This window comes from Sprattus sprattus (assembly GCF_963457725.1).
Source record: "Sprattus sprattus genome assembly, chromosome: 10".
Taxonomy (NCBI): domain Eukaryota; kingdom Metazoa; phylum Chordata; class Actinopteri; order Clupeiformes; family Clupeidae; genus Sprattus; species Sprattus sprattus.
Genome location: NC_137908.1, coordinates 4,452,485 through 4,464,984, shown reverse-complemented (window position 1 = coordinate 4,464,984; position 12,500 = coordinate 4,452,485). Strand labels below are relative to the sequence as shown.

The 12,500-nt window shown below is 42.8% G+C and overlaps 2 protein-coding genes across 2 annotated transcripts in view; both read left to right on the top strand.

The window, feature by feature from the left end:
* The window catches only part of tnni1b (troponin I type 1b (skeletal, slow)), a gene marked incomplete at its 3' end in the record, with an annotated part of 4,547 nt that extends 2,227 nt beyond the window's left edge, over positions 1-2,320 (top strand). Inside the window, exons 3-5 of the mRNA XM_080846277.1 lie at positions 46-135; positions 1,121-1,297; positions 2,216-2,320. Coding sequence (XP_080702403.1) covers positions 46-135; positions 1,121-1,297; positions 2,216-2,320 — 372 coding nt within the window. The remainder of the gene's footprint in view (positions 1-45; positions 136-1,120; positions 1,298-2,215) is intronic.
* A 10,158-nt stretch (positions 2,321-12,478) lies between these two features.
* Positions 12,479-12,500, top strand: part of tnnt2b (troponin T type 2b (cardiac)) — a 15,527-nt gene continuing 15,505 nt past the window's right edge. The window contains exon 1 of the mRNA XM_080846276.1: positions 12,479-12,500. This exon is cut by the window's right edge and continues 8 nt beyond it. The gene's annotated coding sequence lies outside the window, so the exon portion shown is untranslated.

The following is a 12,500-nucleotide window of genomic DNA, read 5'->3' as shown; positions in this document are numbered from 1 at the left end:
TGTGATGTTCTGTGCAGGAGTGTTCATAGTTGTTTCTCCTCACAGGAACTGTGTCTAGAGCTGCATGCCAAGATTGAAGTGGTGGATGAGGAGAGATACGACATCGAGGCCAAAGTCATGCACAACACCAGAGAGGTGTGGTAGGCACTGCAGTTCACACACTCATACACTCATACACTCACACACTCACACTACTCCACCACACACCTGAGATGAGCCGTCTTACACACTCACAGACTCATACACTCACATACTCACATACTCACACACTCATACACTCACACTCACACTACTCCAGCACAAACCTGAGATGAGCCGTCTCACACACTCACACATTCACACACTCACACATTCACATACTCACATACTCACACACACAGATTGCTTCACCACACACCTGAGATGATGTCCCTCAGATTAAGGACCTGAACATCTGTTGTGTCTGTCCTCTCCTGTCCCTCAGAATAAGGACCTGAACATCTGTTGTGTCTGTCCTCTCCCGTCCCTCAGAATAAGGACCTGAACATCTGTTGTGTCTGTCCTCTCCTGTCCCTCAGAATAAGGACCTGAACATCTGTTGTGTCTGTCCTCTCCTGTCCCTCAGATTAAAGATCTGTTGTGTCTGTCCTCTCCTGTCCCTCAGATTAAAGATCTGTTGTGTCTGTCCTCTCCTGTCCCTCAGAATAAGGATCTGAACATCTGTTGTGTCTGTCCTCTCCCGTCCCTCAGAATAAGGACCTGAACATCTGTTGTGTCCGTCCTGTCCTGTCCCTCAGATTATGGACCTGAACATCTGTTGTGTCTGTCCTCTCCTGTCCCTCAGATTAAAGATCTGTTGTAACTGTCCTCTCCTGTCCCTCAGATTAAAGATCTGTTGTGTCTGTCCTCTCCTGTCCCTCAGAATAAGGACCTGAACATCTGTTGTGTCTGTCCTCTCCCATCCCTCAGAATAAGGACCTGAACATCTGTTGTATCTGTCCTCTCCTGTCCCTCAGATTAAAGATCTGTTGTGTCTGTCCTCTCCTGTCCCTCAGATTAAAGATCTGTTGTGTCTGTCCTCTCCTGTCCCTCAGATTAAGGACCTGAACATCTGTTGTGTCTGTCCTCTCCTGTCCCTCAGATTAAGGACCTGAACATCAAGGTGCTGGACCTGAGGGGGAAGTTCAAGAAGCCGGCGCTGAGGAGGGTGAGGGTGTCTGCGGACGCCATCCTGCGCTCCCTGCTGGGCTCCAAGCACAAGGTGTCCATGGACCTGCGGGCCAACCTCAAGTCCGTCAAGAAGGAGGACACGGAAAAGGTGGGAGTAAGGGATATATCTACGGCCCAGCAGAACCAGCAGAACCGGAAGAACTAGACTCATTTTACTTTGCGAACAGCAGGAACTAAGCTGGTAGTGATTGGTAGGCAGAGCCAAGCTAACCTGTTTAGCCTAGCACTCATCAAACGATGCTACAACACCCAGATACAAAGAACAGGAATCCTGTGAACTAGTCAGGGGCGTTTATATGATTCAAAGAAAGGGGGGGGCTACGCCCCAATGGAAGTGGCACATTTGTGCGCACAGTGCGCTGCAATCTTTTGGGGGGGCCCATTTGGGGCCATGGATATCCATTGGTCAGACAGTCCATAGATTGGTTCAATCAGAAAGAGTGTGATTTCTGCTCTTTAGTTGTTCTTGCATTCAGTATATGATAACGCAGGACATAGTGACATTTGACAACACAAATAGGAACTTTCCTCAAATAAAGAGAAAGAAATATTTGATTTATAAACAACAACATTATATACTGAAGAACATTTTAGGGGGCCTGACGACGCCCCTGGAACTACCCATGGGCTTAACAGAGTAAATGTACCTATTCAGTAGCCAATAATACATGGATAATATACAACACTTCCTCAAGAGTTCTTTGGCTACCATCTGTCTAGGAATTTTCTTCTGATTGAGTATTCTGTAGAGTAAAGAACTCCAGACAGAATCTATCGCTTAAAAAGTGTTGTGTGTGTGTGTGTGTGTGTGTGTGTGTGTGTGTGTGTGTGTGTGTGTGTGAGTGTGTGTGTGTGTGTTTGTGTGTGTGTGTGTGTGTGTGTGTGGGTGGGTGTGTCACTGTGGGTGTGTGTGTGTGTCACTGTGGGTGGGTCTGTGTGTGTGTGTGTGTGTGTGTGTGTGTGTGTGTGTGTGTGTGTGTGTGTCACTGTGTGTGTGTGTTCTCAGGAAAATACAGTGGAGGTGATCGACTGGAGGAAGAACGTTGAGGCCATGTCAGGTATGGAGGGCCGCAAAAAGATGTTCGACGCAGCTAAAGGACCTGCACAGTGAACAGGTAAATGTTCAGGACAACAACAGCAACAACAACAACAACAACAACAACAACAACAACAACAACAGCAACAACAACAACAACATCAACAGCAACAACAACACACACACAGACAGACATATATAAACTCCTGAACAAAAGTTCGGAAACGTTATACATTTGTTCTGGCAGTAACTGATGCATATGTACATTCAATACACCAATAGTCCAAACTCTAATAACTATGCTACTAACTTCCATAAACAGAACACTGAACTCTTCAGATTCATCTTACGTGTTTCGTGGAAAATTATTTCTGTTATTTCACAGGAAAACAGAGACGTGAGGAAAGGAAGACACAAGGATATCACCAGCATTTACCACATGTACACCTACGCACCCATAACAAAAGTCACTGCAGCCGACCCATGGTTAAGACCAGTTGCTTTAACTATCATTGGACTATATACTCAGCATATCACTGCCCCACATTCTTGAGTGACTGTCACTGTTAGAACACTGATTCTTTGCTACCAGACGTTGCCAAGCAACTGTAATTACTGCCACTGTATAGATAAAGATAAGTGTGTTTATACTTCTGGGACTAGGAACCCAGTTTGTCATTGTTTTTACAATGTGGTTGACACTTCAACGACTACACCAAATACTAAAATAACATTCAAATAAATGCAATTGTTCCAAATATCCATGGTGTCTGCTTGTTTATAGGGACCTATAATAATGAAAAATGTGATTTATTTGTATGTATTTATTATTTATATTTACATAACACAAACACACACACACACACACACACACACACACAGCACACTGAAGCTGGGCATTTAATCAGCTAGCGTGCCACAACAGGAAGGATTCATAAAGGCTTAAGGGGGCTAGACTTCAGCCAAATTCTGGAACTAATAATGCATGCAAAAGACATGTTTTAAAAAACACAAAATCTTAGTACTAAAGGTACTTACTTAAAGTTGTATTTTATGTTGTCTGTTTTTATATGGGCCTTACATGTTGTTTGCACTGGATGTAGTTTCCAATGTTGTCCATGGCACACCTAGATCCTAAGAATGTACAGTTCAGTCCCACTGTGCATTGGGAGACTGGCTAATAAATCGAACCTGAACTTCAAACTTCCACTAAGAAGTATGTATTTCCTGCAATTATATAGAACACTTTCAACCAGCACTGAACCAACCATTTCCGACCAATATTGATTGCTAATATTTCTCTATATTATGACTTATTGTTGTTGTTTTTTTACCCTGGATCAATCGTATTTATTTAGCTAATGACAAAAATAATAATGAATGATATTTCTAACAGAGCTACTGTATCTACTTCTTCAGAAGATATTCAGCGCTTTCTAAATTGCACCATCTCAGCTGGTGATGTGGCCTCTTATGTGGATGTGCATTGAGAGATACTTTTGACAGAATAACACAAGTCTTAGGAATATTCTGTGGCAATTCATACCAAAAGTTGTTAGTTGATTCAAGGGCAAGTTTACCAGAAGAGATCTCAAAGCAGAAATAAGATGACAGGGCTCTTTACCTAATAGTTGTGCTAACATCGCCCCCCTTTGTGAGCAACATGATACTACATCTCTGGATGACAGTATTAGAAGCCCTGTATTTCATGAGGCTGACATATTTCTTACAGAGAAACACAAGTCCTCAACTATCTGGATGAACTCAGCTCACACCTTCACCTGTGTGTGTTTGTGTTTGTGTGTGTGTGTGTGTGTGTGTGTGTGTTTGTGTGTGTGTTTGTGTGTGTGTATGTGTGTGTGTGCCAAGAAACACCTTAACTCTCTGGATGAACTCAGCTTGCCCCCTTAGAAGCAAGCAAACAGGACACCATATTCATCTTCGCTGTGCTAAACCAAACTAGCCAACCTAACAGCCGATCACCTGGACTAGACATGTCATAACACTGACCTGTACAGATGTTATATGACTCTTACGTGACTGGTCTATCTAAGAAGATAACTGAGAAATAAAATGGCCATGAAAAGTCCTTCATTATCCATCTGACATCATGACATCATTGAATGCACCACTGCTGAAATGAAATTATAAATAATCCCAATCCAGTGTCTTTTGCCATGAAATGCAGTTACAACAGACTGGAGGTAGATGGCGCTCTTACCCCAACAACAGAACAAGAACAGCAGAGAAGCTGGCTGAGGTTAAAAATCCCCCCCAGCCAAACCAAATATTTTTAATTGAATTTAACATTTCCCACCCTGGAAACTGCTGCTAGCCCTTCCTTTATCTCAAACTGTTGTAATTTGTTATATGTTATAGTGTTATACGTTATTTTCGGTATATGTTATTTTGTTATCTGTATGCCATCTACTGCGTAGATGTTGGCTGCCCAGTCTTAAGAATTTCTCCGGGTGAAGCAATTTGGTGTATGCGACAATCAACATGTTGACTTTGACTTTTGATTTCTATACATACACAAAACTGAGCCGCTTTCAGGTGGGCACAACAAATCCAACATGTGGGTCACCAGTGTCTAACAAACAAACACAGCACTGATATTGACAGCGTTGTGGGAACCCGAAAACACGCTTGAAGGGGGATTTGGCGCCTGAGCCCTCTAAAGAACCACAAAGCCGCCCGCTGATGCAGGGGTCACGTATTAATACGGCACCTAGGGTCCTAGCGTGTATTAAAAGATCTGGCAGGGCGACGGAGAGCCGCAGGGCCCCGAGGCTGGTGGTAAGGTGGGCACATGAAAGAGCTCTGGGGTAAGAGTGTGTGTGTGTGTGTGTGTGTTTGTGTTTGTGTTTGTGTTTGTGTGTGTGTGTGTGTGTTTGTGTGTGTGTGTGTGTGTGTGTGTGTGTGTGTGTGTGTGTGTGTGTGTGTGTCCGGTGTGTGTGTGTGTGTGTGTGTGTGTGTGTGTGTGTGTGTGTGTGTGTGTGTGTGTGGGCGCATGATAGAGCTCTGGGGTTAGAGCCGCGCTGCTGACGTCTCTCTGCCAGGGTGTGAAGATGCATCAACACAGGACCACTGATTAGTGGTGTAGTCGTCCCTGGATAAGTGGGTATACTCTTCATTTTTATTTTTATTTTAAGCAGCCCATACAGCACAGGATAAACGGCCTGTTTTGAGAAGTGGGTATACTCCTGACTAAAAAATAAGTGGGTATACTCCGTATACCTGCGTATACCCTGGACTACACCACTGCAGCTTATGCTGAAATGGCTGGGGCGGGGAGAGGAGAGGGGTTTGAGCCGGAGTTAGCACATCAAAAGAGCAGAGAGAGGGAGAGAGATGGGCTTTAGCTCAGGTGAACGTGGGAAATGGTGTAGGAAAAGGGTTGTTACTTCTCAGTACTGTTTCTGACAGAAGACACTCATTTACTGGTCAAAACCACCAGACTGTTCAGTGACATATTATTAGTGGATGACAATCAACTACTTCAAGCACACTTTTTGTCACTATTTCAGCCTCTTGGGTGTACAAGTGTTGGAGGAATTGCCTTTCCCCAGTGTCTGGAATGGCATTTCAAACATGGAGACTTGCAAGGCCTTGCTTTCATCTGTAGCTTCTGTCTGGATGCCTGTGTTGTTTTCGGTGTCAGAGGGCAGCTTAGGGTCGGACTTTCTGAGGAGGCTAACGTGCAAGGTCCTGCTCCGCTAGTCTATCCGGTGACATTGTCAAAGGTCATTGGAGTGGTTAAGATTGGTGGGCGTCAGTGAACCTGCGAGTCTGAGCTGGTTGTCTAATCTCTGTGACAGGTATGACATTTTGTTAATAGCTTTGTTACAGGGAGTGTCTAAGAAAAGCGTATCTGTACTTCTTTAAACCAGTGATTATCATAATAACACTTAACAATACTTCACTTGCCATCATCAGGCAGGTACTTCCATCCAAAGCGACATGTGATGTGTAACGCAAACGCTTTCTTAAAAAAAAGTTTATTTGGTGATTTTCTGCAAACTACCAAAAATCTATTCAACAAATCGTCAACAAGCTTTGAACATGGCGGTCATCTAAGCTTGTCCTCAATGACCTGTCAGCACACTAGCAGCCAAAGCTGACCACAGCCAGCCCATAACTGGAATCTATTTCTAATTCTATTTCTAATCACTCCATAGAGTGCCAGATGACTCTGACTTACGCTGATCATCTGTTTGTCAATTCAAACTGGACCTTAAGCACAGTGGAAATGTACGTGTTTTTCCACCATTGTAACTGCTATACTTAAGTTTATCAAAATGTCCAAATGAACTAAATAGTACAGGACAGTACTATAGAATGACCCTAAATGTCAAGTGCACTTTAAGACCATGCTAGAAGAATTCTACTTTTGTTTGCTATGGTAAGATTAGTGGTGTGGCTTTCTGCTAACCTCAGTCTAACAATGGGCAGAGGAGCTGCGGGTTTATAAATAGGAGGGTATGGAAAGCCACTGGGAATGTCGGATCAGTCATTGCTCCGCATCTGCTGCTAAAGGAATCTGTTGTCCACTTAGTGGATGCTCCATCCTGGAAGGACCGCCACAACACGGGTCACATGATCACGGCAGAGTTTATAAACCACGGCCTCCAATGGAACCTCGACACTAGTGAGTACCGCCCCCCCACAACTACACTCATCACGGTAAGTAGTGGCCATTGCTGGCCCAGCCGTGCGTTTACACTGTTAAGCTTTATTTCACATCTGAGCTTCTCATTCTGAAACATTTTATTTGCATGACACTGTATGCAGTAATGATCTCCTAAAAGTCTGAGTGATTGTTTGCTTTTTTCTGAGATTATTTCATTTTCCTGTTTTGTAGTGAATATTGTGTCATTATATCGAAGTTTCATCTTTTTGGTACAGTGATGTGTTCTACCTTGAACAGTGGCATGACATTAAAATGTTATGATAAAATAACTACAAATTCATACAGGTATTAAAATCAACATGTCAGACACAGAAGAGGTCGAATATGAGTAAGTGTTCAGTTTCATGCCTGTTGACATCGCATTCAAACTCTATAGAATGTTTACAAATGTTTAACCTAATGCTTAGCAGTCAGTTAAAGTTTCCATTACATTAGTTGACGAATAGGATTCAACATTATAAAACCTTAGACTGGCCTTATACCTGATGTAGCTCATACTTTATTTATGATATTTAATTTCAGCTTTTTATAACTGAGGGAGCCCCTTAGGCACAACAATATCATGCATGTCTATTCAAATGAAACTGAATAAATTCTATCAAATATTAAATTATATGAAATGATATTAGTAGCAGCAAAGTACACATAAAACACTTTCACATATTTCTTTTTTCTTCTTCTTTGCTATTGCAGGGGGCAGGAGCGTAAGTAACCCATATTAATAGACAGATCCTCACACACTGATAGGGAGCAAATTGGCATGGCTCGTATAAAGATGCTCGTATAATGTTGCTCGTCTAACGCTTTATAGAGGACGATTGCGTTGTGAGGCACTCCACATCTTGAGAGTTGGTACTGGATCCAGCTGGTTTAGTATTTATAAAGATGTGATTCAGACGTGATTGTCATTGTTGATGTTGACGCATGAGTTGAGATGCACCAGTACTCCACTGGAGGATGATGACTCACCTGACGGTATTGGTATTGGTGGGGCACACCTGACTCTGAGCCTGCTTTTCCATTCCATTCGTGTTAAAACATTATACGCTGTTTAACGGACCACACCTCCCCTTTCCTTAGAATCATCTTTGCATGCTCCTTTATTTTTTTTGTGGATAACCTTGACAACAGTCATCCTTTAAAACATTTCATACTGTAAAATATTTCACACATTTAATGTACAACGTTGAGATACATCTCTTCAACTATAACCCCACAGGTCTCCATTTCCTTCAGTCCTGTTCGTGCGCTCAAACAAACAGCGATCTCTGTGTTGTGTGTAGCATGACCTTAGCTTACTCCTACTCTCTCTCACACACACACACACACACACACACACACACACACACTCACACACATGTACTCACATACACACACACACTCTAACGCTAACAGCGATCTCTGTGTTGAGTGTAGCATGACCTTAGCTTACTCCGGTGGACCAGCAGAGACAGAGGAATTGGCCCTCATCTCCGCGTCTCTATATCTGTCCCAGCATGCACTCTGCGATCAGGTTTGGGCATCTAAGCTCTTTCTCATGCTCCCTTCGGCCCTCTCTTGTTTACCACCGGAGCGAACAGCGAACACAATCAGTCCTCTGTTAAGACAGGCAGCCTGAATGAGCTGCCAGAACCGCCCCTGATGGGATGAAATGGGCTGCTTATAGCACAAAGCCACGGTCATTACCCTGCCCTTCAGGCCTCTGTGTGGGCAGGCAGGTCCAGTTACCCCCCCATGTGGGGATCTTGTGTGGGTCCCCCAGCCCCAGTGGTGTCAGACTGGTAATTCTGTCCCCAGTAGCTGGTAACCAAGACTGGCACGGACACAAAGGATATGGGTGCTTTTAAATGACGTGGAGCACAGGACGATCCTGATCCTAATCGTCTCTGCTCGGAGCTGATGCGGATGGGAGAGCGGGTCTTGAGCTGTCCCAGATCCAAGTCCAATCCTCTCCCGCATCAGTGCTCACATGGAAGCAGAGGGGGAGAGCTACACAAATTGTCGATTAGTGAAATTAACTTGAATATTGTTTGACAATATTCAAAATATTGTGTAGTAGTAGTAGTTTATACACAATCAGTGTAATGCTTTTAAGTGATTATTTTAAGTTATTCAGTTATTAAGTTCTTCACTTTTCAATATATGTAGCTGTACCTTTTTGAAAGTCATGGACATGTCATGGGTCTATCCTTCTTCAGTTGACATCTAACATTGCTAACACAATGAGTTGTCATCACCTAACATTGCTAACACAATGAGTTGTCATCAGCATTGCTAGCACAATGAGTTCCATTATTCAGTTGTCAACAAAGATTCTGCAATGTGCTCACTGTGTTTGACCCTCTCAGTGAAGCAGGGAACTGTTTGACTGAGGCCTTGCATGTTTGTCAGCGGCTGGATGCTTTACTCATCTGCTTTCGCTCTAAACAGAGAAGGAGGAGGAGGAGGAGGAGGAGGAGGTAGCTCAGACGCATCAGGAGGAGGAGAAGGATGAGGAGGAGGAGGAGGAAGGTAGTGTTACTAAAGCTACGGCTAATTTCCTTCACCTGTTGTCACAAAAGCGTGTGGCTGCAAGTGATGGCTTCACACACTTAACAGATGAATGCCTTACCTGCAGCCAAAGGCCTCACAGTGTGTTTGTTTAATTATGCATACTGCTGAGAATTGCAGTCTTTCTGAATTACAGCTTTTTTGAGAATTCAGAAGGGATCTGGCTGGGAACAGTGCCTCAGCCATTCCACACACACATGTGCATACAGTATTGATGTGTGTATGTATTTAACATACATGTGCATATGGTATTGATGTGCGTATTTAACATACATGTGCATATGATATTGATGTGAGTATTCAACATGCATGTGCATACGGTATTGGTGTGTGTATTTAACATACATGTGCATATGGTATTGATGTGCGTATTCAACATACATGTGCATACAGTATTGATGTGTGTATGTATTTAACATACATGTGCATATGGTATTGATGTGTGTATTTATTTAACATATATGTGCATATGGTATTGATGTGTGTATGTATTTAACATACATGTGCATATGGTATTGATGTGCGTATTTTTTAACACATGTACATATGATATTGATGTGCGTATTTAACATACATGTGCATATGGTATTGATGTGAGTATTCAACATACATATGCATACGGTATTGGTGTGTGTATTTAACATACATGTGCATATGGTTTTGATGTGCAAATTTAACACACATGTGCATACGATATTGATGTGCATATTTATTTAACATACATGTGCATATGGTATTGATGTTAGTATTAACATACATGTGCATATGGTATTGATGTTAGTATTTAACATACATGTGTATACGGTAGTGATGCGTGTATGTATTTAACATACATGTGCATACAGTACTGATGTGCGTATTTAATACACATGTGTATACGGTATTGATGTGTGTATGTATTAAACGTATATGTGTATACAGTACTGATGTGTGTATTTAACATACATCTGCATACAGTATTGATGTGCGTTTGTATTTAACACACATGTCAGATAGCAAGACCTTAAAGCACACACTGATACTCCCATCAAGAGTAATCAGGTTCTCAGACAAACTGTGCACACACACACACACACACACACACACACACACACACACACACACACACACACACACACACACACACACACAGCCTTTGTGCTGAACTTGACAGGTTAGTTCTCTGAAATGATTTGTGTTGTGGAGTCTGACATGTAGAGTCAGGGCGATACACTTTCTGCTTTGGTGAAAGTAACGCCAGGCCATGACATGCCCGGGTTTTTAATGATAGGAAATAATGCTTATTCTCAGGGCCATTACTGGTCATTATTCCACAGAGACATGGAACCTGTATCTAAACCCACGCAAGGCACTCCTTGTCACGAAAAACAGGAGTGGCATACACAAAATAGGGTGGCGAGACCATTTGAAGGTGTGTCGAATCAAAAGTGATAGTCCCAGTCCCAGATGTTGTTTTTTGCTGTTCTTAGCCTAGCGGGGGTTTCCTAACAAAGCCTTATGGTAATTCGCACCTACCAGGAATATTATGACTGCCCAGTTCTAAGTTAGGCTTGTTCTTTGGAACGTATGCACCAAATACTCAGACCCACATCAGATCTGTATCATGTCTTGTTAGTGCTTCCAAGTTGCCATGGTCCCAAGGGGTGATTGTCTAATCAGAATAAACTGATGTTTATTTTTGTTAGAGACGATAATATTATGTCTTCATGATAGCAGGCAAGGGAAGGTTTATTTATGAAGCACAATTCATTTAAATTCAGTACAATTCAATTCACAATTAAAAATTCAGTGCAATTCAATTTTGCACTATAACAGTCAGTTCAACGAACATAGAAAAGCAAAAGATGAATTCTTCACTGATGCCAAGATGGCTGATACAGAGAGATGGATACGAGTGATGTATTACCGATACTAGCAGAGGATCAACCAGGACTGTCAGCACACGAATAGAGCAGACCTAGGCAGCCTTGTTATAAATCCCCATTTGTGTTATGTAACAGCTCACCTGACAAGCCTGGCCTTTTTACGATGGAGGACACAGATAGGCTTGGGTGTGTGATGCTTGTTATGCCAGCCCTTGAGTCCTGCATGCAGCTGCCCATAGCGCCACCGTGGCCAGGGCTTAGCGCCATCGGTCCGTGGGCTCCTCGGCGGATTACCAGCGCTATTTCAGTCTCTGTCTCTACACTTCTTCTGACTCGCTGCTCACCCACACCGTGCCACCGTGACGGACTTTACACCCACCCTGTGCTCATGTCCACCTCGTAAATTTGTATCAGCCAAGTTTATGTGTCAGGCCGGGCGTGGAATTTACTAGACTATTTGGAAATCTTTCTTTAGTTTTTGTCAATATCATACTAATTCATTATGAGAAGGTGTACTTTTCTTAGGTCATACATAGTGTTGTGACATCACGTTTAGACTATGAACTATAATGATGTCACATGCCACCATTTTATCAATTGGAGTGCAGAAGGAACTATTTGGAACTTGCTGCATGTCCTTTTTTAGAACAACATTAATGTTTGTTTCACAGTGAAATACATAACAGTCAAAACTGTCAAATGAAGAAATGTAATGTCAATTTCAAATAACCCAAGATGTATGGGAATAATCAGTACAGTGGACTCACTCAGAGAGCCAATATGGTTGACCACACTCACAGAGCCAATATGGTTGATCACACTCACAGAGCCAATATGGTTGACCACACTCACAGAGCCAATATGGTTGATCACACTCACAGAGCCAATATGGTTGATCACACTCACAGAGCCAATATGGTTGACCACACTCACAGAGCCAATATGGTTGACCACACTCACAGAGCCAATATGGTTGACCACACTCACAGAGCCAATATGGTTGATCACACTCACAGAGCCAATATGGTTGATCACACTCACAGAGCCAATATGGTTGACCACACTCACAGAGCCAAAATGGCTGACTTGCACTGACTGTGCTCCTCTTATATATCGTAGATACAGCGGGGGAACATGGAGAAGAAGG